The sequence below is a fragment of the Cinclus cinclus genome, chromosome 9, assembly GCF_963662255.1.
Source record: "Cinclus cinclus chromosome 9, bCinCin1.1, whole genome shotgun sequence".
Lineage (NCBI taxonomy): Eukaryota > Metazoa > Chordata > Aves > Passeriformes > Cinclidae > Cinclus > Cinclus cinclus.
Window position 1 is genome coordinate 17,873,491 of NC_085054.1, and position 27,800 is coordinate 17,901,290.

The 27,800-nt window shown below is 41.3% G+C and overlaps 1 protein-coding gene across 1 annotated transcript in view; it reads right to left on the reverse strand.

Annotated features, from left to right (window-relative positions):
* Nucleotides 1-11,531: 11,531 nt before the first annotated feature.
* Nucleotides 11,532-27,800, reverse strand: part of TFCP2L1 (transcription factor CP2 like 1) — a 30,959-nt gene continuing 14,690 nt past the window's right edge. Inside the window, exons 3-15 of the mRNA XM_062498042.1 lie at nucleotides 25,082-25,158; nucleotides 23,425-23,530; nucleotides 23,071-23,177; nucleotides 22,332-22,484; nucleotides 21,426-21,536; nucleotides 19,586-19,677; nucleotides 18,193-18,241; nucleotides 18,003-18,096; nucleotides 17,049-17,139; nucleotides 16,311-16,411; nucleotides 15,210-15,352; nucleotides 13,424-13,475; nucleotides 11,532-12,993 (exon numbers count right to left, since the gene is read on the reverse strand). Coding sequence (XP_062354026.1) covers nucleotides 12,956-12,993; nucleotides 13,424-13,475; nucleotides 15,210-15,352; nucleotides 16,311-16,411; nucleotides 17,049-17,139; nucleotides 18,003-18,096; nucleotides 18,193-18,241; nucleotides 19,586-19,677; nucleotides 21,426-21,536; nucleotides 22,332-22,484; nucleotides 23,071-23,177; nucleotides 23,425-23,530; nucleotides 25,082-25,158 — 1,214 coding nt within the window. The 3' untranslated portion in view covers nucleotides 11,532-12,955. The remainder of the gene's footprint in view (nucleotides 12,994-13,423; nucleotides 13,476-15,209; nucleotides 15,353-16,310; nucleotides 16,412-17,048; nucleotides 17,140-18,002; nucleotides 18,097-18,192; nucleotides 18,242-19,585; nucleotides 19,678-21,425; nucleotides 21,537-22,331; nucleotides 22,485-23,070; nucleotides 23,178-23,424; nucleotides 23,531-25,081; nucleotides 25,159-27,800) is intronic.

Here is a 27,800-nt window from a genome sequence, read left to right on the forward strand (position 1 = left end):
AAAGAGGGTTTAGCCACACTTCCCTAGTTCAGTTACTGCCACAGGATTCTGACAGACCAAAACTACTTTTACACTACAAAAATTTCCCTTTTCATAAAGATTAAGTGGAAAAGAAAGATCATCACCATCACCCCTAAAAAAAAGTTCATCTGAACATATTAAAACTGTAAAAAAAAAAATCCTGCCCTTTTTTCAGCAACTTTTGCAAGAACTAGGACATACCAAGCATGGCTGCCTCTAATGTTGTTGAGTTTTCTCAGCATATAATTGCCCCAGACAAACACCATGTCTTTCTAAGGTCTTCCAAAGGCACTCCATTAAAAATACATGAAGAAATAAAATGTTACAGATTAGTTAGTAAAGGCTGGCCTTAAACCTAATTCTAAGAAAGTTCCTATTAACCCTCAGCTGAGCTGGTCCCAGGGATGCTGCAACCATGTTCAGGAGGCATCCAGAGCTATCAGCCATAGTTCCACAGGTCTTGTGGCCAAGTCTCCGTGTCAAGCACCTGTTCAGAAAACAGTTTGTGTTCTCAAAGCAGTGAGAACAAAGTGTACAGGCTAAATAACTTGATGAATAAAAATGTACCTTAAGCAATTGGTGTTCTACCCTGCTCTGCTGCCTTTAATTTACTGAGGTGAACAATGAATTAAATAATATTCTGCCAAGGGGAAAACAAGTTCTTGTCAGAATATCCCATTTTGAAGATGAAGCAGGAGTAATTTTGAATGGCAAAAGTTAAGTTTACCATTTGTTGAATTGCAGTTTTGAAGTAGTATTTTCACCCTAAGTATCAATTACTCAAAAAAAATTACTACCAGCTATGAAACAGAAGAAGTCTTCTCTTTCTCAGAAGCTTTATCAGTCACAGGTGTACTGTTTGAAGGAAGTTTAAAATGAAATTCCATGATGCATTTACTACTGAACAGAGCACAATATCTACAGATGCTCAGTCATGTTGGCAGGGACTACTCAGAGTAGAAAATGTATCAAATAAGATTTTATATGGAGAAAAAAAGAATCAGTTATATATTTCAGGTTATCATAATCAGTTTATTCCACTGTCCACATTTAAAATCTTTCAAAACTCTCACATTCATCTAAGAGTGTTGCACTTCGAACCGGACTCTTCAGTGTGAAGCCCATGGTCACAACTTGGGTGATTCAGGAGTTTTCCCATCAAGTACCCTCTAGAATTTCCACCTTTTTGAAGGAACACAATGATGATTTTCCTCAAAGAAGACACATAAAGGCACCATATAATGCTCCTTGTGCTTATAATCCATGATCCAGGCTCAGTTTGTAAGGCTTATCTTAGTTTCAGGGTAGAAAGCCCTGCCTATTGCAGCCTCTCCATCCAAATTAAAAAGCACTGAAAATAGCTTACATCTTTACTTACTTTAAGACTGTATCTTAAGGATAAGCACCTCTTATCCACCAGCTCCAGAGCCATTTCTCCTCTTCACTGTGTGTTCTTTCATCATGCACAAAAAAAAAACATAGCCAAGTTAATGCAACCCCTCATATCTAGAGACATCAAAACAAGCAGACAGAGATGAGAACTTGCAGCACACAAAACTAATTGCACAAGAATTCAGTTTGGAGATTTAATGCATTCACAACACAGGTTCCCCAAGCTGCCCAAAATGTAGACTGCTCTGCCAGGCACATGTGGAGCCCAATGGCATCCACACTGTATGGAAAAGCTCATCCATTGAAGTTCCACCCCAATTTCAAGTTCCTCAGACCCCTCACACTGCCAAGCACTGTGAAGCAGTACTGTTAGCAAGTAAAACCTTATTTTTTTGCATCCAGCTTCATCTTTAATGTCCAGCTACATGTTAGCTGGCAAACAGATCATCACAAGAACTGCCCAACTTGGTAAAAAGCAGTTGCCAAGTTATATTTTTTCAATTTGCTGGGGAAAACTATTAAGTAAATAGATATATCCCAATTTGATTTTTAAATAGACATTCTAAAGGGATGAACTAAAACATAATTACGGCTTGGCACACCTATGTTGTTTTACTTTTCTCCCACCCAACACCGGAAAGACAAAAATCTTTTCTTGGTGATTCATGGATTATCTAAGGCAAGAATGGGATATTATAATCTCTGGTTGGATTTCCTGGCTAGCACTGGCCTTGCTGACCCTGCACAAGACCAATCAGCTCCACTCTGAGCAAGGTGACTTTTGAAGATTACCTCCCCACTAAGTTATTTTATGTGCCTATGAGTTTATAGCCTTTGTCACAAGAACAGGTTGATGTCAATCACACTTTCTGGCAAGACAGTGAAACCTTATATAAAGGCTGGGAGCAAGTTTCACCCATACTGCCGGTTTTCAAGAGTAATTATTTCACTGAATGCAAAATCACTAGCCTGTAATTGATTTAATTGCATCCTTCCACAGCTCTCACTGATACCAAGCACTGCACAGCCAGCACTGGAGTGGCAACTCCTTGAACTTCCCCAGGTGAGCCCTGCCAGGAGGGATCAGCTCAGTTTACAGCTGCAAGTGATTCTGCTGGCTATACCAAGACTTTGACCCTACAATTTGTGGACCAAAAATTACTTGTCTGTGCAACCATTTTTATCCCCTGGACAGCTTAGATGAGATGACTTTTGCTTTGAATTGTTCAGGATTTGTCTCATTTACACAACCAGATAGGCAAAACCTCAAGTCATATAGACCCTTAAGGAACACAGCAGAAAGAGCACATGGAAAACCACTCACTAAAAAAAAAAATAAAAAAAGACCATCCCTGGATGTCCCCACCACAAAACTTCTCCAAACTATGCCTGCACTTCATTCCCAAAAACTTGTATCACAGCTGGTATAATCCATGAACTGCCAGCCCCTGATGAACTGAGAGAGACAGAGAAGTGGGGGAAATACTGTAAGGATGGGGAAAGCAATAGGAATTTTCACGCTGTAAGACCTGGTACAGACCCATAGAGAACTTCATTGCAGTTTTCAGTACTTAAAAGAAAAACACTTCAGCAGGGCTCATCACAGTGGGACAAGGGGTAATGGTTTGAAATTAAAAGAAGGTCACTTAATAGTGGATACGAGGAAGAAGCTTTTTACAAGGAGGACAGCAAGACACGGGAACAGGGCACCTGGGGAGGTGATAGAAACACATTCCTGGAAACATTCAAGGCCAGGGCAGGCAAATCTCTGAGCACCAGATCTAGGTGAAGATGTTCCTGCTCATTGCAGGGGCTTTGGGCTAGGTAACATTTAAAGGTCCCTCCCCATCAAACAGTTCTATGAGTCCATAGTAAAACCCAGCAAGAAGCACAGTGCAAATCAGTAGTTAACAACACACGTTGAGCCTCTCCAGCCACCCACCTGAAATGAATCCACTACTGCTCCACCACCACCCAGGGAAAGAATTATCTGGTTTATAAAGCCAGGTCTCCTGAGCAGGTGCAGGTAGTGTTCCTTGTCTCTGACCTAGTAAGGCTGACCCCACCGTGGGCCAATCTGAGAAATTAAAACTCCCAGGAACACCTGCTGACTCATTTCCACCTCCCAGGATATCCTTCCAGCTTCGGCAGAAAGAGCACTTATAGCCTGGGCTTCCTTGTAAGACGTCCCAAAAAGTCAAATGTGTAGATAAAAAAGTGTAATTTTTAATTAAGGGCCATCAATTTCTTCCGCAGCACTTACTAGTCGACTTCCTTGCATTCCACCCACCTGGTGCCCTGCTTAAGGTGACAAGAAAACACCTGAAAAAGAGCCCTGGTATTGTGGCTTTGACACTCTGCTGGGATAGAATTTATTGTCTTGCACTCCTTATATTTTATCAAAATGGCCTGTTAATATTTTACTTAATGTCTTATCCATGCTTCAGCTATAAATCTCCACAGGGAAAATCAAGTTAAAAATCAGACACTGCAGACAACAGACATCTGGAAAAGTGCTGCCTTGGTACTTAAATTCTTACCATTCTTCCTCTGCTTAGTGGGTGTATAATATGTAATTTCTTTTTTAAATGCATATGTCTTATATTTATTCACTTATTAAACCTGAAATCACCTCCCCACATATTGCCATACTTGTTCAACCAAGAGTGGTGGCCACTGGTCAGGAATATACCAAGAGCCCGGTGGTTTGGGGGTTTCTGAGTCTCACAATGCTGTAATGTCATGACAATTTAATTTTACAAGCAAGTGTCAGGCTAGTTAGTTTTTTCCACAACCCCAAGCCCTGACAAACAAATCCATCTCTTTGGCCCAGGGTCTGAGTTCAGGCTCCCGGTACTGCTCTTTGCACCACTGGGGCTCAGGTGCTTTGCACTGAAGTATAATTTTAAGGACATTTTCACAGAGGGAGGCAGAGGGTCATCCATCACCTGTGGGCATGGGAGCCTGAAAGGTGACAAATTAACACCACTCGATGATGTTCATGAGAGAGAAAAAATGGTTTCATTGTTTTAAAGTGGGAGTCTCCAAGAATCCAAAGGTTCATTCTCTCAATTACTTTGCTTGTGTAGCTGGCCAGCAGGTGACTACAATCATCACCATAATTAGATCAAAAATTCAACTGTTTGAAAATTGGAAAGTGCAAAGCCATTGGCAGGGACTGGAAGGACCAAAAGGGAGCCTAAGCCTTAGGAAAAAAAAAAAAAAAAGAAGAATGTCTCTCCTTATTTTTCCCCAGTAATCACTTCAACAATCACCAAATTTATCCCCATGTTTTCACTTGGTGATACGTTTCTTTCTTTGTTTCTTTCAAAACATGCGTGTGACAGTAAATAAACTATGGCTGCTGGAGAAACATGAGTTGTGACCTCATAGCACTGCCATGAAATGAAGTGAATCTGATGGAAAAGGGAAACTGTGGGTGTCTCTGGAATAATTTTGTCTGGGAGAATGTTTTTGTCAGGAGAGCTGTGCAGCAGCAGGCACTTGGATCAGCACTTATGTGGCTTCCAAGCCTTGGTGCTGGGTTTCCCTTCCAGGGATGCTCTGGCCATGCACACTCAGCCAGGATTTCCTACCTGCACTGAGTCATGTGTTCATCTTTTTACTCAACTTTTCCCTTATTTTCCTACCACAAGTTGAAGTATTAAGATCATGGAGAGCTTAATTCCCAAAGTAGTACCAACTCATCCAGAACTCTTTCCTCTGGTAGATACTAGGCTTTGAAAATATTTTCAAGGAGGAATTAGTTTCAGCATTGTTTTTTTTCTTCTTTTTTTAAAGTCTATCCACAACATAACATTTCTAGCATGTCTCCTCTCTAAAGCAGTCTTCAGCATTTAAATTTTCACCATTGGAAAAATTATTTCTTGGTGTACTCAGCTAATTTTGGATTCTTGCTAATCAAGCTTTTTTTCCAGCTGCATCATACTTGCTTATTACTTAATACCAGATAAATCAGAACTGAGGCTTTTCTAGACAGCAAAATAGATAGTGGCACTGTTTGCAACAGCCAAAACCAGAAGATTTAGGATGGGATAGGATGAGACAGCCTTGCCTCCCTGGGCCACACATCTCTGGGGAGCAGGGAAGTCAACACTTGTCTGAAACTCCAGTTTGATCAGGAGAACCAGCTCTGCTGTAATACACTAAAAAAACTCTCAACAATTTAATTTATTGCAGGGTCAGATCTTTCCTACTCAGGTAAGCCTGGAAGAATTTAACTTCTTTACAGAAGGAATATGACAGGTATTATTTCTCTGCCTACTCCCTAGTTGTGACTAATCTAACTGAAAGACTGCACTATTTTGTGAATTAGAAAATTGATTTTAAAATGTTTACTTCCTATTAAGGATTTAGATGAGACTATGCCAATGCTTTGACTAAACAGCTCCAGTCCTAAGTCTTGTGTCTCCACCCTCATTAAAAGCTCTTAACTGTTCCTGTTCAGTCCTGTAGTTGCTGCTAAATTCTGGGTCTGTTCTGAGGTTGTTTACATGTGCTTCCCATAGAAATTAAATTGTGCAGAATTACCACTTTCCCTGTCCTTGAACCCTTTATATTAGGTAAAAACCTTCCTGGTGTTTCTTTTTGCACTGACCACCCCTGCCAGCACATGGGTCAAACTTACAGAAAAGGAGGGATAGTTTTGTGTGGAGTTTGGTGGGAGCTATCCTTGCACATGAGACTCCCTTGGCACCCCCACCATGCAGGGCTTGGGGAGAGATTCACCTCCAGCTCCTAAAAGCCCCAGGGATGACTCCTGCAGGTGATAGGGTCCATACAGCCACCAAGTCACCAAGCACTGCTGCCAGTGACCCTCCACACTTAGCACCCTCCAGCCAGCCCTGGAGAGCCCAAATGCCAGCGCTGGACCTACACGTGCCTACCAGCATCCTGCCCTCAGGGAACAACCCACCCAGATCCCCCGCTGCAGCCGGGAAGTGGATTTGAAGCTACTCTGAAGCTGTATTGAACTCAGCAGCCCTGGGGGACACGATGCTGCCTGACCATGCATGGAGCAGTTGAATACAGTATCAGGCCTCAGAGGGCTGGACTTCTGGCTCCAGAGGAATTTTAAGCTAATAGAAATGGGAGTAGACAGTCCCTTTCCTCTTCTCAGGGATGCCTGAGTCACTACTAGGAAAAAAAAATTAAAATATTAAATTCTCTTGAAGCTCTACCTAGGAATATTGTCTGTGTCCTTATACTTTGTACATGAACTGCTATGTGTACAGGCCCAAGCTGCATTTTCCAGTTTTGAGATTCAAATAAGTCTTCAGCAAAGGAAAGGAGCTGAAACTGCTCAAGGTCAATTCAGATTAAGGAGAACTCTTCCATTGGCTGTCCATCCATTCTCACTACTTTTCTGTGACATGAAGTTTGGCTGCTGGAAGGTACTATCTCCCAACTGGTCTCCATCTTCTGGAAAATGACACTGAACATCTGCTAATTTCCTGGCTATGCAAGTTACTAGATCTATGGTTTAAACCTTAGAGGATACCGGAGTGCTTCCAGCCAAACCACTGTGAGTGCTCCACAATCCAACCCTCACTGCCAGCATGTGTCTCACAGCTGCTCAATGGGACAGAGCATTGTGGTGAGGAGGGACTGCTCATCTCTGATGTCAGCAAGGACCAGGCTCTGAAATGGCTTCTGAGCACTGCAAGACCAGCTGCCATCTGTCACAGCTGGTGCCTTCAGTAAAGCACATGTCCATTGTCATGGCTTCTGCAGGAACAAGGCACTTCTCCTGGTGCCTTGACCCAGATTAAACATGAACTGGTCACTGAGCTGTGCTGCGGGGAAATGAAGTCAGTCTCAACTCAAAGAAAACGCTGCAGGACATTTGGCTGCAGCTGACATTCTCTGGCCAGCACTTTGCAAACTCTGCCCCCCATCACCCTGAGAGGGTGCCCAGCCCCTTGCAGCTGCATGCTGAGCAGCAGCCAATGCCCAGGCTCTCCTGTGCCCAACCGTGCCAAATAAACCAGAGACCAAACACGTGCTTCTTACAAACAGATTTATTTGCATTTTGACTGGAGCACAGATTCCAGATACAGATTTCTTCTGCACAACAGTACAAGAGCCAGTGCAAAATATGCCTTTTTTATTATTTATTCATGTACAAAAAAACCCCAAAAACCAACAAATGAAAAGACAAAGAGTGTGGCAGTATTTACTCACAACCAGTACGCCTCAGCCTCCCATTAGCCCTCCTCCACTCGCCCTTGCCCACCATGCCAACTTTGTGGCCAGCACTGCCTGCCTCCAACAGCTGTGTTGTCAGCAAAGAAAGGTAACTCCCCTTTGAAAGATAAACACTCACCCCAAGCAAGCCAGGACAGCAGGCTACTTTAAAAAGTTGGGCACACCATCTGGTTACCAATGCATCCCCCACCAGGGAGCAGAATTTTGAGGGAATGGAGAAAAAAAAAAAAAAAAAAAAAAAAGGTATAAATCAAAAATGCACAAAAAATCAGGCACTAGCTCAACCCATTTGTTAGAGAGAGCCAAGGATGTTAGATACACCTCCAGTCTGCCTTCTCATATTCACCCACAGCAGTGATTATCAAAGCCAAACACTCCCCACTCTGAGTACCCTGTGCTGTCAGATTATAATCTTATGAAAAATATTTCTGTTACTAGCCTAAAGTTAAACCATTTCATAACGAGGAGAAAGAGAAGCTACAGTCTGAATATAAGCATTTCCTTGAGAAGTCAAAAAAATCTCAACAGATAAGAGACAAAAAACCTGTTTCAGTCATCCACCAGATGATTGTTAGAATTACAGCCAATGCTTAAGCAATACAACATTGAGCTAAGAAAAGTCACCGTATGGTTGTTCTGCTTATGGAGTAGCCTTACTAGTTCACAAAGCACTGGGCAATCTATTTCTCTGTTACTCTAACTAATTTTCAGAAGCTGCAATGTAGAACTGCAGTGTTAGAGAAAGAATATGCTCATCTTCACCAAGGCTTGGGATTTATATCACAGAAATTCATCAAACTTACATCACTCCAAGTGTACCATGTCCAAATCACCTAGGTGCTACTATGGACTTTTACATTTCTACCCAAGGAATGGCTGGGTTTTGTTTGAAGCTTGATCAACCAGAGTCTTTTACATTGAACTGCAACTAAACAAAGCAGAGTACCAGTTAAAGCCAAGGAACACGTGTACTCAGCACAAATATGTGTTGATACAGTACAGTATGTATGTGGATACATATGGATATATATGCATATATATGTATATGTTACATTGTAAGGAGAGTGCCATTCAGGGCTTCTCAAATGCAAGAATCCTTTTACCACCTCCAAGTCTTGAAACTTCAGCCCATTAAATTTCAAACTAAGACAATGAGAACTACAGTATTTTCCATATTGAATAATTATTTATATTTTAGCCAATTAACCATGCAGGGCCAGCAGAAAGAACGGGAGCTTTAATTTTAATAGCACCAGTCCTACCACATCAGTCAGATGGCCAAATTTTTACCACCAGGTCGTTTATCCTCTCCCTGCCCTCCAGTTGTGTATCATGGGCATTACTGCAAGTTTTCAGGACATCACCAGAGTCATATTAATTGACCTCTATCAATTTACTCAGTTGACAGAGAAAATGACACAATTTATGAAATTTCAAATAGTACAGCTCCAACAAGAACCAAGTTTATACTTAGCAGTACTGGCTGGAGTCACACTGGTATTAACCACATAACGATTCTGCCTTTTCATCCCCAGCAAGCCCACTTTTACTCACAGTGGCTGTCACCATACATACAACTGAAGATCTGGACAGCTTGGGAAACCATGTTACTCACTGTTATCCTAAGCTCCAGTCCTTATAAAGTTCTGCTGCACAAATTTCACATATAGCTGAAAAAAGTTCCAGTTAAATCACTTTGTGAGTAGGTTTTCTTACTTTTTAAGAAAGAAATAGGAGTGACAATAAAAAAAAAAAAAGAGTAAAAATAAGTGCAAGAGGCACTTAAGAAAAAAGCAAATGCTATTTAGATGAGTGGGAGCTACTCACCTCCCTTGCCTTTAGTCTTATCTAGAATTTAGATATCTACCCTAGACTAAACATTGTGCTTCCTCCAGTCTTGAGGACACAAAAACTTCCTTCTGGAGGCTGTCACTTCCACAAACAGGTCAAGCAAGTCCCTCCAGGGACGGCAGATCCAAGGGGAGTCAAGGATTACCTGACACACAGGTGAGACAAGTCTTCCTGCACCTTCCTCAAGGGCAGCAGTGGAGGAGAGGTGCTGATCTCCTCTCTCTGGTGACCAGCAGCAGGAAGGGAGGAATGGAATTAAGCTGAATCAAGGCAAATTCAGACTGGACATTAGAGAAAGGGTCTTCACTGGAAGGGTCGTTGGTCACCGGGACAGGCTCCCCAGTCCTTCTTCCCTTGCCCTTGGTCATGGCACCAAGCCTGCCAGAGTTCAAGGAGCACCTGGGCTGCTCTGGATGACACTCAGTCAAAGGCATCAGTTTTAGGTATTCCTGTAAGGACAAGGGCATTGGACTCTGTGACCCTTAAGGGTCCCTTTCAACTCAAGACAATCTATGATTCTAAGCTGAAGGAACTCAGCAGTCTCCTGGACACCAAACCAGCTGTGCTGTGTCTTCACGGATGGGTTTGTTACTTAACCACAAACCTCAAAATTCCTGCTGGGGCTACAGAGGTTCAACAAGGACTAGAACTACTCTGTCAAATAAGGGTAGGTATTATGCACACACCCCCCCAAGCTGTACAGCTTTACAACAGGCTCACACAGAGCCAACTCCTAGGAAAATATTTATAGTCTATGGGATTGTTTACTCAGGTATATCTTTTCAGAGCATGAAAGCAAGACATATTGCCAAATTAATCATCAGACAAGGATATAATTATTTTGTTTTAAAAAATTTAAATACAGCAAGGCCCTTACAAGACTTCTTTTTGTTCAAAATTCATCAAGCCAGTGTTATTGAAACACCATGAGGACGACTTAAGCATAACAATTCCTTATGGGCAAGATTTGTTTTTTAAAGAATCAAGAAGTTAGGCTTTTTACATCAAGCAAACAGTTCTCAGATCCCAACTCTGGCAGCAAAGCCACCTCTATCCTTTCTTCACTCTGTGTATCAGTATTGCTGTGTTCCCTCACTTACAGGGTCATCACATCTAAGTGGATGTGGTATGATACAGGCTACACTCCTAGCAACCTCATGGTCTATTTAGAACCCTTCCTGTGAGATTCACCTGAGCTGCATGCCAATGACAGCCATACCATGCACTAGGCCAGCACTACAGAGCAGCCAACATCCATCTTCCAAAGCACCTTCTAGAAAATAAATCAAGCAGTTCCTGGTACACAGGGGCACACTGCTCCCACCTGCTCACAAAAGCATCTGGAATCCATTCACTGTTTCAGAAGGCAGCTGTGTGTGGCTGCAACCTCGATCCTATGGCCAGGAGCTCCTCCTCACCTACAGAGCCTGGTTCTCAGCCAAGAAACCTAAATTTCTTCATTTCAGAAGGGGAAGCCACCACATCCCAAAGCCTAGGCATCCTTTCTGCATGCCTGCAATGCATGGAGCATCCAGGACAGTCAGTTGAGCAAGACCACGCCTAAGTAGGCATTACTGCTCAATTAGATGAGTTGGCTGAAGGCTTTCCCATTGTAACACAAGTTTTCTATTCTAGTATTATTTTCAGTGTAAAAAAAAAAAATCATTGGGGAAGGGTGGGGTTTTTGCACAAAACTTGATGCTTTAATGAAAAAAAGGTTGCTTTTCTCAATATTTTGCTGTTTATTTCTGTTGGGAGAACTTGAAACACATAACTTTTGTCAGAGAAGTATCAGTCCATGTCTGCCCGAATTCCCCTAGTGTCAGCTGGGAGCTGTAATTCAAGGGTTCCATGGCCCCCTCTTTCCTTGGGCACCCCTCCAGCCCTCATGACGCATTGCCTGTTTGACTAACCCAGGGTAGGAGCATCATGGGATCTGTAATTCAGCCAAAGAGCTCAGCCCCAAGGGAGACACAGTGTGCAAGGCACTTGAATGACAATTTCTGAAGGCTGCAACAGTAGCTCTAACTGATGCTGCTTTAAGGGCCAAATGGATTTAATTAAATGTTTCCATTTCAAAAGGCTGGAACATTTTATTCAGTATTTTCCAGCTGACAATTTCTCATTTTTGAAAAATTTCCATTCCAGGAAAATGTTTGGTATTTCAGCTTTCCATGTCAGTTCAGGATGAAATGAAATGTTCAAGAATCAGATTTTGATGGTATACAGACACACAGTTTGGGGAAACAGATATATTTAGCTGTTAAAAGTGAAATGGTTTCATCCATGCTAGAACGGTGTGATCCAGTTTACCTTTGACTTTCATGGAAGCCATATTTTAGCTTAATGGAGCCTGGAACAGAATCCCAAAAGACCAAGGGAGGCTGGAGCTGATCATAGGTATAGATATGGGAAACAGGAGTCAGAAGTGAAAAAGCAAGAACATAAGAAGCACCAACTAAGATGATCTGTTTACCTGGTCTTGATCAAAACAGTTTTACTTCAGTAACAGGATGAAAATCCATTAGAATTATAACATCTAATTCCCAGTTACAGTAAAGATAGCAGTTAATCACTAATCTCTAGAGCAGAATAAATCCATAGTATGAATCTGCCATGAGGACTATAGCTGTCAAGGTCCAAAACAGTTCCTCAGAAAACCTTCACATGGTCCATTCAAGGAGACTACTCTAAAGCTCAAGGTAATAACATGGTACTGAACTGCTCGCCTCAAGTCATCTGTCCCCCCTTGAACCCCCCCAGAACTGTTCTGCTGGATTGGTACTACAGAAGGTCTGTCAGGAGGGACCAAGGGCTCTGGATTTTGAGCACATCTGCAGGTGGAGAACAGCTAAGTGTGGGCTTCCAGAGCTGACACTTCAGGTGAAGGCTGGGCACCAAACTCATCCTCTTCATCACCCACCCTTTTGGGAGACAGCCCCAAGCCTTCCACCTCAAAGAATACAAGAGGAGCCCTGGGGAGTCTACATCCATCAGCATCAGGGTATGTGCTGAAAGCAAGAGAGCACTCTGAACTCTAAGTAAATCAATTCACCCGAACATGAGGGGTCAAGAGAATTGGGATTTATCTTTCATTTCCCTTTGGTACAAGGCAGATGTTTCTAAGTAATAAGCAGAAACCTCTACAAATTTTAAGAGACTGAAGAGGAAGGGAGGGAGGAAAAAACATGTACAAGCTTTGAGGACGTTCTCAGCTCCAGCTTAAAAAACAAAAGAACCCAAAGAAAATTCAAACTAAACAAACAGAAAAAAAACCAAACCCACCAAAATCACACACCACCAAAAATTTCTATCTGTAAAAGCAAGTTTTTTCTTCAGCTGTTTGGTAATTCTTAGTTCACAGGAGCATTTATCCAGAAGGTTCTTCATGTTTCCAGTCTAGGTTGTAGCAATCTCAGCGAGGCACTAAATTTTAGGCCATTAAAGTCTCTGTGCAGTGTGATCATTTTAAAATGATGTGGTAGCCATCATTGCTTTCAGCTGTAACAAAGACATGCAAAGCATATTTTCATTGCTTTTAGGAAACACCAGATACAGAACTTCAAATTTTCTTTCTGGGTAGTTTGCAATAGTTTGTACAGTTGTTTCACAACCCACTCATGAAAACCAATGTTGAACATCTAAGTCAAATAATTTATATAAAAAACCCTACATACTGTCATATTTTAATCAAAGGTTTCCTGCTCATTTATGTCAGTAATGTCAATGGATTTATGAAATTTTTGTAACAGTGTAACAGAGTAAAGCATTGACCAATCAGTCTATCACAGTGTAGTCAACACCTTGACTTACACTAGATTAGATTACTTATCTTTTCAGGATAACAGCATTGAGTCTGTGATAACGTTTAGTGCAATTGAAAGGAGGAATTATCTTCAGAGTAACAGGTAACTGCAGCAGCAATACACACCTTTTAATGTGCTGATAACAAAACAAGATTCGTCTTGGAAGTTTTGCACCATCTGAGGAGCAGAAGAAAAAAAGCCAACACATTTTTAGCAATTAAACTCACATTTCTTTCAGAGCCAGTATAGACTTAGAGGAGAGGTATCAAACAGCATTTGGTGTCTAGTCCTGCACAGTCCTGAGTAACCCTTCCCATGAGATTATTAACATAGATGACTGATCAATTAAAAGGAGGTGAACTACCTTCAGGAGGCGTCTCATACAACTCGAACAAATGCTGGACAAATTCAGATAAGGGAGGTGTGACCAGACCCCCTCTGATTAATTAATGAAATCCAGCTTTGTGAAAAAGCCTTCTCCTAGATACTCAGTATCATTTGATTAGTGCATTTTTCAGGTCTAAATTCTCTCACCAAAATAACCCTTTTCAACTTCGGCTGATCTCCCTATACTCTTTTGGATTTAACATCCAGCCTCTCCTCCTTCAAATCAAACTTCTTTGGCCAGTTTGTGTGTCTTTGCCTAATGATGCATGAAGTACATTCACAGAGTGCCACACTCTTGCCACTATAGTACTAGAACAAGAAAAAATATTAGAAAAGCAATAGACCTTGTTAATAATTGACTTAAACAAATATTTAAAGCCTTATACCCAGGCTGGTTCATGCAATTCCCCTACTAAGAGCTGCCTCCAAGCACTTTGCATCTATAAAGCATCAAAGTTTCAGATTTAATCAGGCTGGAATAGCAAGGAGACTTCAGGAATAAGCATTACAGCATACAATTTAGGCTCCAGTTGAGACCTATGCTCTGCTTCATTTGTTTTAACAATGCTTCTTATAAATGAAGCTCCGTAAGTGATTCTGGTGCATGAATGAGTAAGTAATTTAGTAGGGGAAAAAGAGGAAGAAGGGCAACTCACTATTAACCTGTAAGTTAATGGAATGGACTAAATTAAGACATCATGTATATAATGGAACACAAACAGCAGCAGAGGTCCATAAATTATGGTGTGCATATAGTGTATATAGTGACAGACCCAGTGCCTGCAATCATGGGCCAAGATGTAAAACTAATTGCCCTACAGGTTTTAAAACTTGCCTTCTTTGGGCAACTTACCTATTTAATTTTAAAAGTTCTTACTCTAGATCCTCACTTCAGAATGTGTGTAAGTAGCCAAAATGAAAAGAAATTCATAGAATCATTTAGGCTGGAAAAAATCCTCTAAGATCATCATGCACAGACATTGACCAAGCACCAGCAAGCCTGACACTAAGCTACCTCCCCAAGTGCCACAGCTACATGATTTTCAAACACCCCCAGGGATGGTGACTCAACTTCCCTGAGCAGCCTGTTCCAAAGCTTGATAACCCTTTCAATAAACAAAATTTTCCTAATCCCCAATCTAAACATTCCCTGGTACAACTTGAGGCAATTTAGGCCATTTCCTCTCATCCTGACACTTGTTACTTGGGAGAAGAGACAGAGCCCCACATTGCCACAAACTCTTTTCAGGTGGTAGTATCGAGCAATAAATGACCAATTTTGTTTTGTTTTGCTTAAAAAGCCAAACAAGAACCCTGACATCTTTTACAAAGCAAAACCACACCAAAAATCAGTGCTGTGCATGGCTGATTTGCTCCAAGTATATACTTTAGCTTATTGGGATTGATGGCGTTACATTTCTCCCTTGAAGACACCTTCCATAATATGAAAGTTCACTCTAACGTCAAAAAGTCAGACAACTGTTGCATCTCTGACGAAGATGTAGCCCCCTGTAGCCCACTTACCTCATTGCTCACTAACACATGGATCCCTGTGGGTCCCTGCCTATAGATCCGATTTATCTGCTGTGGAGAAATGCTGTACAGGTTTGCAATCTTCTCCATCAACTCCAGCGTGGTCAATTCTTCTAAGAAGATTGCATGATACACTGCAACAAGTGGAAAGCAGTTACAGAACTGCAAATACAGATGGCACCAAGACAGCACCAACAACCAAATGGATTTAAGACAAAGGTTCAAATGGAATAAACAAGCTTAGTAATTTAAAGCATCCCCCAAATAGCTGGCCTGATGATTTGCAGAAAAATACCCACTATTTGTATGCAGCAGGCAATTAAAGCACAACTTTTACCCAAAGGAAAACATGGGGACTAATTACAACTTGATTCATGGGGCACTAAAACAGCCTTCTCATAAAAGCTGCTTGTTTTTGGATAATCTTCTTTTACTATTTTGAAGTTTAAATAAAGAATTCAATCAAATAGTAAAATACATGCTATGTCCCACAAAAGCAATACTTTATTAGATACCATCCACTGATCCCACAGGCACAAACTAAACACACAATGTATAAGGTAACAACATGGATGACAGTATTGTTTTAGAAATCTATTTCAAATTATAGCTACCAGTCAGGAAAGCTGTGCCTGTTTATTACTAAATTCAAGATTTAAGGATAATCTTTGTTTTCATTTGATTGTACATTGTGTCATGAAGGATGACAAATTCCCAAAAGCTTTGAACTTTCAAGGACTATAACCTCACTTTTAGACCTACTGACCCTTCTATGTCCCTGAATTTTTTCAAACAAGACAATCTAAAGAAAATTGTGGATGGAAGGGTGGCTTTTTAATGCTATTGTCACTACTAAGAACTGAATAGAGATTTTGCTGTGGCATTCTGCAGGTAATCTGTAAGCTGGGTCTGTTCCCCAGGCAGAGAGCCATTTGGAATCTGTAGCTGTGAAACCATAACCAAAGTGGCAAAACTGGGATAAACAGGATCCCTTCAAACACTAAGAAGACCAAGCTGTCCCACACAGGAGCTCAGGCAGAAAGCAGCATCCCCAGCAGGTAAGTGTTTAACAAAATCCACACAAGAACTTACCACAAAGGCTGCCATCTCCATTTTCTCGTTTTTGGTGGAGATGGGATCTGTTTTGCTCCGGTTCTTGACAGACATATATTGTCATCTTGGGCCTTACATTTCTATGGATTAACCAAAAACAGCAGTAAGTTACTTAGTAGATCTGAAATATTTTCGAGTCAGCTATCAAACAGTAAGAGACTGAATCATTCAGGCTGTGCATACATAAACTACAGCAGGGTCTTGATGCTGGTGACAAGTAACCCCTGGGAAGTGATGCAGAGCACCTTAACCTTTTAAAATCAGGTAAGAATAAACAGTTTACAGCACTTGCTAAGCAGTTCACCATACCTGCCTACTGATTTAAATCCTGCTCAGCTGTAGAATTTATGAGGTTATTGCAATGAAACTAAGTTTAAGAGTCATTTAAGGCTCCAAGGCTTCATTTTTTATTGCCTGTTGCCTCTGATGGAGATGCAGCATAGGGTATTGTCAGCTGTGTAGCTCATGAAATGGATGTAAGCTATCAGCTGGAAACAAATAAACCACTAGAGATCCACATTACGCTGTGTCATTTTGGCAACATTTCTGAGATGTGCTTAGATTTGAATATCACTGTGATCTCCAGTCCCTGAGAGAACCTCCCTGAAGTATTATAAGGAAGTCTAAATGCTAAATGCTACAGTCCCAGGATTAACTTCTAGTTAACACTGAAATTATCAAGGGATAATAAAAAATTAGGAAGGAAATAGTACAAACCTTCCTTTAATTGCATTAAAGAGCCGAATTCCATCAGCAGGCCCACAGATTTGAACAAAATCTTCTTTGGACATCTTCAGTAAGTCGGCACCTACATATTTCAAATTGATTTTTCCTCAGAAGTTAAGCAAATCTTAGCTTCCAAATAGTATGTATGGGCAGCAGAAAAGGGCAGGAGTAGAGGGGCAGAGAATCCACAAAGCTAAACCAGATAGATTTACACAGAAAAGTTGCAAATTCAGAGAGGAGTGCACTTCAAATCAACCACTGTGAAACAGAAAGCCGAAAGCTGCCAAAAGAACAGTGCTGCACTGGAAAATACTCCAGCCAGCTCATAAACCAGCTAGATATTTCACACTGGCCACTAAATGACCTGGTCTTCTCTAACTGTCACATTCCCTGTGTTATTTCATAATGCTGCAAGTCAGAGAGAGTCTCCTCATGGTTTCAACACCTCTAACAACTGCCCCTTCCACCATCTTACTGGTGTGTACAAATTCTTAATGGGAGGGTACAGTGAAGGTGCCAGGTGCTTCTTAAATGTGCACAGGGACAGGACAAGAGGCAGCAGGCAGAAGATAAAATGATGGTTAGGTACAAGAAAAAAAAAATTCACTGTCAGAATAGTTAAGTATTTGAAGAGGCTGTTTAGAGAGACTGTGGAATTTCCAATCTTGGAAATGTTCAAAGGGAACTATGCAAGGCCCTGGACTTGTTTCAAAGTTGCACTTAATGAACTTAGGAAGTCCCTTCCATCTTAATTTATTTTCTTCCATTTTTATTTACTCTATAGGTCTAAAAATTGCTTTGACAAATGGTAACTAATCTAAGAATGAAAGAACAACCACACTGAATCAGACCAAGGATCCCATCAAAAGTGACCAGCAGCAGATGCTACATGAGCTGCACTTACAGAAGTAAAAAAAACAAACAAACTGGACTGTTTAAACTCACCCGAAAAACTTGAGAAGAGTCTACAGAATGGAGAGAACCTATTACGATGAAGCCACTGCTGGGCATCTTGAATAGAAGCAGAAGGAAGGAGATGCTACATTGCAAAAAGAATAAGAAGGTCTTGAAATGAACTGTTCACCAGTGTCCTAAAAGAGAAAAGCACCACATTAACATGATCTCAAGTACTTACATCATTGCTGGGAGGCAGGAGCTCCATTTGGTGGGTTGGTGAACTGTTGCTAAAAGAAATTATATAAAGTTGGAAGAGAAAAAAAACACATTATTTTAAATTTTTCATTGCAGTGTCCATCCTCTTCCCCCTCCTCTATTTGACTCAACTTCCACAAGTTACATCCAACATGGCTTTTTTTTCTTTATCAGATTTTTAAAAAGGGGTCCAAAATTTGGAACAAGAACCAAAAAAAAAAAAAAAATCTCTCTCTGAGTCTTTTGTTGGTCAGTTGAGGTCCTCCTCAAGAATGAGAAAAATTCATGTTTACTGAACTCAGTCAAGCTTTTCCATATGGTTGACTCACTAATGTGACATCATCTAAGCAAGAAAATTTTAACCTACAGGCTGACTGAACTCAGTTTCTGTGAACCAGAAATATCCTAATTAAATCCACTGTAATAATAATTCTCCACAAAAATTGAATCAAGGGCCTTATAACTCAACCCTGGTGTTATCTTAAACATAGTCAAGTGCCATAAATCATGCAAAACCGTATTTCTACTAAATCCTTCTAAACACATACAGGACTCCTCCTCATATCAGGGATTTCACCAAAGGAAAAAAATACCCAGCAGATCTCTCCACTATACAAAATTTTGTAATTTCAGTGTTTTCTCTTTTTTTATAGGTTGAGGGGATTTACTGAAAAATTAGTGATACAATATGGATTAATACGACATCATAATTAAGTTGTGTGGGAAGGCAATAAGATGGCAGAGTCCTACCAGAAGAAAGGCCTATACCAAATTCCTGGGGGAAAGTATGTAGCAGGCAGTACCCATAAGTACTGAGGGACACTGCTGTACCTTTCTGACACCAGTTATCTTCAGCATTTCAAACTTGCTAGAGCTGTCTCATTATGATGGCCATTTAATGAATTGAACATGCCTTCATTAGTCTTTTGCTCTGAAATGGCATCTCAAAACCATCCTGTTTTGCCCCAAAAAGGATTTCTTCATATGTCCTTCACCTGGGAATTCAGCACCCCAAACTACCTCAAGATAGAAAATAAGGAAGAAATGCCAACTCTGAAGAGGTGCTCAAAGTCTCTAACACACTTGTCAGAAGATACTGGGGATTGCTGGTACAGGCATGGTGTGTTCTCACCAGGAAATACCCTGGAGGCCCTCTGATGCTCACCTTCCAGCCACCACATAAACAGTGCACATACAAACAGTAACCCTGCATTACAGGGAATTCCCAGATGGAAGGTCTTAAAGGCTTTTGGAAAATACTTTCTCCTTGCTAGAAAGGGTGGGCTCCTTAACATCATCTTCCATGGCATGAAATGCATGGACACATTAAGGCTGCCATATCAACAGGAAGGATAAAGCATGTATTTGTTACATACCCATCTCCGAGGTTGAAGCTGTTGGGAGAACTGTTGTAGCTTGGAGATGGAGCATTGTTCATTTGATAAGGCACATCTGGCCATGGAGAGCACTGTTGGAAGAAAGGCAGCAGGGAAACTTTCATAAGGATGGAAATAAAGGATTCGATTCTCCTCTAATACCACATTCATGCTGTTGCCACGCCACTAACTTCAGCTCATCACTCCTGCTGGGAGGAGGAGATGGGCCATGGATTTTCTACACTGCTCTCCAAGCAGGCTGTCAGGGGGCCAGATTGATTCCAGTTGTGCATTCCACATTTCTTTCTCCCATTTCACAAAGCCTGTCCCCAAATAACACTGGGCCAAAGTGTGCACAGCTGTAAGTCAGAGCAATGCCAGTAAGTCAACTCAGATTGCAAGGCAGCAATGATACAGAAATACCCCTGGTCTCAATTATAAATCCCTAATTAAATCCAGGCAAGAGTGACAAAAATGCTCCAGTGGCATTGCTTCAGGTTTATACCAGCAAAAGAGCAGAATTTGAACCAGCCTGCTGAAACCTCTGGCCATCAGTCAAACAGCTCCAGTCATAAATGGGTATTAAATGGAGAAAATTTAAGATAGACAGACACAAAACTACTAAAAGCCTTCACAAATATAGGTCAGACACCACATTCCATAACAGTAGTGTAAAACCAGAGTAACCCAGCTAGAATTGGTGACTGTTCTGAATTTAAGACACAGTAAGCAGGAGAAACCTAGCCCTGCTTAACACCCCCCACCAAGAGCTCAAGAAAATGCTCTGTAGTGGCCTTGTTTGCAATGGTAAAAAGACAGCAAATGTAGCTTTGGAGCTTTATCATCTCCACAAACACTAGCAAATATTTTATCATCTCCACAAGCACTGGCAAATATTTAACTCTTTGGCAACCCACATTTCCCCACGCAATATGTCAAAGTGCATTAGAGCTCATAGGGAGAGTCTGGGATCTGCCAACTCAGTAGAATTAGGTCTGTCAGTCAGAAAGCATGCTGGTTGCTCCTGACAACATGAGGAAAATGGAGTGGGAGAGACTGGATCTCACAAACAGGAAGTTGATTTAAATTAAGAATAATTAACATAATTTTTGGAAATCCAGCAAGCTGCTCCAAAAAAAAAAAAATAAGAGCTAAATCAAACAAGTCATTCCCATAGGAAGACTGAACAACACTCTTAAATCTCTTTCTTGAATCCTGTTGCTGACTAATTCTGCAGCCTGTGTTAAGTTTATACAACCACCTTCGTAATGACAGGAAGGGGCAGAAACACATACAACTCTACACCAGATGCATCAGAATATAAGACACAAGATATTCCTAGAGTACAACCTGGAATCTCAGATTTTGCATGTAACAACAGCTTCATAGGCACATTCACAGAAAAACAGAATAATTTAATCAGACAGCCTATTCATCTGCTCAAGTGCCCCATCTCCAACATGAGCTTTTGCCAAGCAGTTCTGAAAAAAAATACAGACGACTGTATTTTCATACAACTGGCACCTGAGGGCCATGACAAGTGCCTAAGAGCATAGTGAAAACTGACAAAGTTGGTTTTGGTGGGATTTTTTTTGTTTTGGTTTTTTTTTTTTTTTTTAAAGCCAGGCTACTAAGGGTTGGTTTATACCCCAAAGCATAAAAAATGTTGGCATCTTCCATAAATTTCAACAGTGAGTTATTTTATAATTTCGCTCCACTCTAAATTTCACTCAGATCAGAGCATACATGTTTCCACAAGACAATCTCCTGGGCTCAGATGCTGTTTTCTTTTAATTTATCTCCCAACATGATATAGTATGATGTATCTAAAACACTTTACCTCTGTGAGAATAGTTGTCTCGTAGGAAGGCTGATACTTCTCCTTTTCTTGGGTGGTCTTCTTTTCCATTTTTTCCCTGTCAGTCTTCTGTTTTCTGTCTGCTCCTTTAGGCTGTAAGTACAAGCAGAGGCTCTCCCTTATGCCAAGTATTACAACTTTGGAGACAGAGGCCAACAGATTTATCTAATCTGTTCACAAAAGCCTCCTTAAGGTTTACGGGAATTCTACATATGAAACAAGATCAGATCTGCATTTTCTAGACAAAAGAATTCATCAAGCATCCTTACTGTTTCCGTACATCCACTAATGCCTACTGCAATTCTAAAATAGGCTGGCCAGAGTGGTGAGATGTGATTCCAAAAATTTCAGTCCATAAGTTATGCACCTCAACTGGCATTTATACCATCTTTCCAGAAATGGGAAAGACACTGTTCACAGAAACAAAACTGGAGCAGCAGATCCCTTGAGAAAACAGGCCTATGGGGAGTTTGTTGTTAAGTAGCTATAGGTCTGCCATGCCCACATTAGGAGTTTCAAAGATGCTTTTTCTCTGAAACTTTTTTCCTCCAGGTATCAGAGAGACAAACTCTGCTCCAACAACAACAAGGTATTTAAAATCTCCACAATAAAATTTTATTGTTCATGGAGGATTCAATCAATGAAGACACCTCAATGTTTTGATTGCCTAGGAGCATCAAAACACACTGGATACCCTGAATATCTCAGTATTTTTGTAGTGTTTGAGGCACAGCAGACAGGCACAAGTCTTGGTGCAACACTTAAGCATACCCCATTAAAAGTCTGGCTCTTTTTCTACAATATTTGCCTCACTCCTATACAATCTGAAGTCTTTACATGCTCCTGTGCTTTAATCTAGTTGATGACAAAGCCAAAACTACCTCATACCTTGAACACTTTGATCTGGCAGCTTGCAGAATGCAAGTGTTCTGTGTATTCACCATTTTCATTCTGCTTAAAGGTGTCGATTTGCACCCGGAAGGGCACCCCTTTCTCTCCTCCATGTTTCCGTGGAGTAAATTCTGTGCTGATGCAATGTACCTGGCAAAACAGAAGCTGTGCTCATCTCTGGAGACAGTTGGAACCTATGCTCATCTGAATTCCAGATACTGCCTGAACATGAGGTTTTGGCTCCTCACAAAAAACTAAGAGAAGAAGAAGAGTTCATATGTTTTCATTTCTGTTCCTTTTGACAAAATAATCAGGAGAACAAGCAGCTCAGAAAGAAACAGAGCATCAGGAAAAGCATCCTTTGATTTAAGTAAATCCTTCATTCAGATTGAAAACAGATAGCTGATGCTCAGAATGAGAAATAATCATGAAAGAAGGAAGCAAGAAAAACTCACAGCTTATGAACAGCTTCCTCAAGACAAAACCTATGCTTAGAAAGCAAAACCAGCGTCTGAATATTTTTAAAAGTAAATCCTTAGTAGTACTTCAACTTTAACAAGTAGCCAGCAAATTGATTTAGTGAGTACAATACAAAATTACAAACGATTGTCACATGAGTTCATAACTATCATTACCGTCCTCCTCTCTTGTTCGTGTACAGGCTATTTTGTCTCCCCAGGTTTTTAGACGATATCTAACCACTGTATTTACCACAGAAATATGACTTATCTCTTACCTGAATGAATGCTGAAGCTCTCTTTGATGGATCCCAGAGAAATTCAACAGTGTTCAACTGGGTTGGGCTAGCCCTGGGATCCAAGATACCAACTGACAGCGGGATATCTGTAGAAGAAAACCCCTAAAATTTTAAAAATATTAAATTGAAGAAGAGAAAGCATTTCCATACAATCAGAACATGCATGTGAAAGCGAAGCCACCAAAGACATCTATACTTGGGACCTACAGTGCTAGATCTCCTTCCCTCCCAAAGACACAGAGGATTTTTTAAAAGCCTAAGCACACATGCAAACGCTCCATACACCACTCATCTCCCCAGCACTGCAGAGGTGCCACAATGAAATAGTCTCACCTATATCAAGGATGCGGTCCCCAGGCCGACTCCACCTCCAGCCCTCGAGCTGCTGATGCTCTGTGTACTGCAGGCGGCGGTCATGGAAAACAACACGAATTATGCTCTGTTAAAAAAAGACAGCAATGTGAACAATGTGATCCAGAATCCTCTCTCACAATGACTTTGGTTTTCCACACTAGAAGCAAAAGCTGATCTGTTATGCTTCTCACCCCCATTCACGAGGAGAGCAGAAAGGTCCACGTAAGAGACCCATCACCATGTGTCTCAAATTCCTAAGGGACCCCTGAGAGAGAAACACTTCTCCCTTCACAGGGCACATCTTACAGGAGTAACACAGCCCTGTGCAGCTTTCTGGTATTCACTCTGGAAGCACTATAGCAATGTCCACCTTAGGTGTCATGGCACATAAACATCACTATACTGCCTTAACACCCAAAAAGGCTCATGTGGGGGTCATATTTGATGTGTCTGTACCATGTCCCAACCCCAGTATATCCCATTCTGATTTGCAAATGTGGAAGCCAGCTCACCTGTCCCTGCATCAGTGGAGCCAACATGTCCAGACACCTTGTCAGTGGGAATTAAACTTGATTCCAGCCATTTAGAGACAGTCATTGGATTTGCCCCAGAGTAGTTAAACAAGAGTAGGTAGAGTAGGAAAGCACCTGTAACAGGAGGCTGGTCTGAAATGGTATAACCATGCCAATAACTGGAAAAAAAAGGCTGGAATAAGGGCAATCCCCAGGGCAGACAAGCCCTAAGTACTCCTATGTTCTTTTGTATATTCAGAGTGCTACACTTACATGAGTTAATGGCCCCTAACATCCCAGTTTCTCAAGCCCACACTCTTGCTGGGAACTTCCATATCAAGTAAGTGAGCAATTTTTGTCAGTGAACCTGAATAATGCCCAAATCAAACCCTAGCTTCAAGATGCAAATAAGTCACAGGAGGAACACCTGCAAAATTGGAATCCCAATCCAGATACTACCTGAAAGGGGCCAAAAGATAAACAGGGAATGGCCTAAACTTGAACAACATGTGAAACCCAAATTGGAAAACAAATTTTGCAATTAGTTCCCACTTCTCAAAGGAAATGCTGAGGCAGAACAGCCAAGAATTGAAGGTTGGATCCAGAACCAGGGTCCAGACCAATGTTTTTGAATTTAAACTGTTTTGGCATTGGGGGAAACAACAGGAAAAAGTCCCCCAAACCAAGTTCTATATGTTCATTATCATCATGCCCATTACCAAAGTAAACTGGAGCTGCACAGAATCTGCATGGCAGAACTATGTAAACACCTGGGCCCTCCATTTGTCACAAAACAACCCAGGAATGTTCCTGCAATTCAGCAGAGAGAAATCTGCCTCTCCACAGCTTTGACCATGTTCACCACTGAACTTCAGGATTCCCCTGAACCCAATATTCTTAGTGAAACTCTGGGGTCACGATCACAAACAGAATAAAAGTTCCCCTGAAGCCCTGCAAAGCCAAGCTGCATAGTCCCATGAAACTAGCACTCAACTCCATCACCCCTGCTTCCATTAAAAACAATGGCAAAATGTTTGCCATTGTCTCAGTGGGAGCAAGGTCAGGCCCTTTATTAAAGGCTGTATGTAGTAGCAGGAAGAAAAGAAATCTATATTTCTCCTTACCTTTACATATTTTGTGTTTAAATCTTGAAACTCTCCCAATTTCCTATTCTCAAGTAGACGGATTTCATAAGACTGACCTAGAGTTTAAGGAAACATTTCCAAGGTGTTTAATATGTTGTAGCAATGAGAGAGTCATGCTGGCATTTACGTGGCTGATAAAGCATACGTTTGATCAGGGAAAGCTTATTTTTGCTAACATAATGCATTTGCCCCAGTAATCGATAGGCACTAAAGCACAGCAGAAATCTGAGGGGAAGGTTTGCCTTTTGGCAGCTGAAAGCTCTCCATTAGAGCATCAATTACAGTTGTCTCCCGGGGCTGCTACGGTTTTCTGGTCACCCTCCAGAAAGTCACCAGGGTATATGAGGCAGTCATCCCCCCATGCCACATGGCTGTAACCATGCTGCCTTTGTCTGTCCCTTCTGCTAAAGCAATTCTGCCAAAGCAATGTCGTGTGAAGAGGTGCTGGCACAACAGGTCTGAGAACAATTCTGCAGAGGATGGCAGCTGGGGAAAATCTTGCCTTCTTCAGGGAGCAGTCAGGCCTGTAAGGTGTTTTGGTGAACCACAAAAACAAAATTTGTTTCCTAAGGCCTGGAAAGTCGCTGCCAAGGGCATAAATATTCCTTCAGACACGTGTGGAGGCAGCAATGGTTATTACAGCATGTGCAAGGACCAGTTCCGAGAAGGGAATTTACACTCCATCACCCTCATAAGGAATTTAGGCAGTTCAACAGAATTCAGCTAACTGATTTATGAAAAAACATCTTTTCGAGGCTGACAGCAGACAAAGGAGACTGATGTCTCAGTATCTTACACACAGAAATTACTAAGTACAAAAGCTCATTGTACTACACCAAGTCTTTACAGTACACTTGCAACCAGTACCAAGGCAGGATAGGATCATTAAAATTAATGGAGCATATGTGTACCTTATAGCTAGCTTTTCTTGTTCATCTTGTTAGCCTCCATTTTTGTGAAAAATGCACAAGGCAGGCACCAAAGAGGAGATCAGTTTGGTTTTTCTGGCTAAACCAGTATCTCTGCAGAACTGGCCCTACAGAAAACTGCAATGCAGATCCATCTCCCTCTAAGCAGCTTCTACCAGCAGAGACAAAAATGCTAAATTTTTGGATCTGGATTGAGAAATGGAAGACTTATGACAGCAGATGTGTCAGAAAGGCAGACAGACTGAGAATCCCACCCATGTGAGTACAGACAGTATCCACAGAGCAGAGAGATAATTGTGCTTATTCAGTTGGCTGGCAGATAGGGAAAGGAAAAAAAAAGGAAGGACAGGAGAGGCCATACTGAAGCCCTAAATGTTTGCACAACAGCCCTACTGACGATAGTAGGAGTTCTGCAAACAGGAAATGACCCTTGAATCCAGCAAGTGACTTAGGGCATGGGGGGAGCAGAGAATAAACCATATGAAATAGCAAAATAAACATGGAAACATTCACTGATCTTTACCCATCTCTTGGCATGTAAGTAAAACAAAATTACAACAGTGCCTGCCTTTGAAGACTGCTGGACAACAAAAGTGGATTTTATAAACCAGAATCCTGAAATTGATGTCTTCCACACTTAAACTCACATGACTTTCTAAGGTTCCCACTGACATATGTTAATATTGTTCACCTGGCAAATTTCAGAGATGTACATAATCAATACTGTTATATTAGCATTAAAAATAAGTCAGGTTAAAAAAAGTAGGTTTTCTCTCAGAATCCTAGAAAAAACCCTTTAGATTATCAAGTCCAACCATTAACCTAGGAATGCCAGGTCCACCACTAAAACATGTTTCCAAGTGCCACATCTGTTGCACTATGTACTTGTATGTGCCACACATGTTTATCTATGTTGTACAAATTGGCCGCTCAGTGGTTCAGTCTGGAGATACACTTCACCACTACAGAGTGATACAGTTCATCATCTTGAACCCATTTACACAGCCAAACATCTCTTGCACTTAGATGTCATTCCCATGCAAATATGATGCTAATTAATCACTACAGAAGATTAATTTTGGTTTTGAAAGCAAGAGACAGTAAAATACATCTGTGACTCTACTCAGGGGTAACAAGGACAACGAAATGTAGTGGTATGAGCTGTGCTATGGAGGAAGGCAATGGCCAAAACAGAAGCACTGTTAGCCATTCAGCAAACATCTCAGGAACCAGCAGGTTTTTGGGACACCCTTGTGCACTGATACTCTCGCTCTTCGGCCAGCCTGATCCGCTTATCTTCAGTTACAATGAGACAAAAGAAAATAATGGGCATAAAACATCATCCATGTTCCTTTCAAACTAGCATCATGCACTCAAAAACTCTGCAGTGTGCCATCTCTGAACCCTTGCAAAGGATAGGGACAGAACTGCAGCCTGGCAGGCAGTGGGAATCACATCTGCACCTGACAGGAGTCATTCACCTCGGAGGGACTCAGAAACAGACCCTGCAGACCAGTGAAAAAGAAACTGCAGTGTAAACAGAGTTAATATTAAACAGAAAACCAAAGAGGAAATAACATGCTTTGATGAAAGACATATGGGTCATCTGATGGAAGCACTAGAATGCAGTTTATGGCCACGCAAAACTTCAATCAAAATGGTATTTTATGCTAACTGCTTTACCCTTGAACTCTGAATGTTTAACTTGAGTTGCTACGTGATTATCAAACAAGACTGCTCCCAGACGAGCTTCAGAAAACATGAGGGAT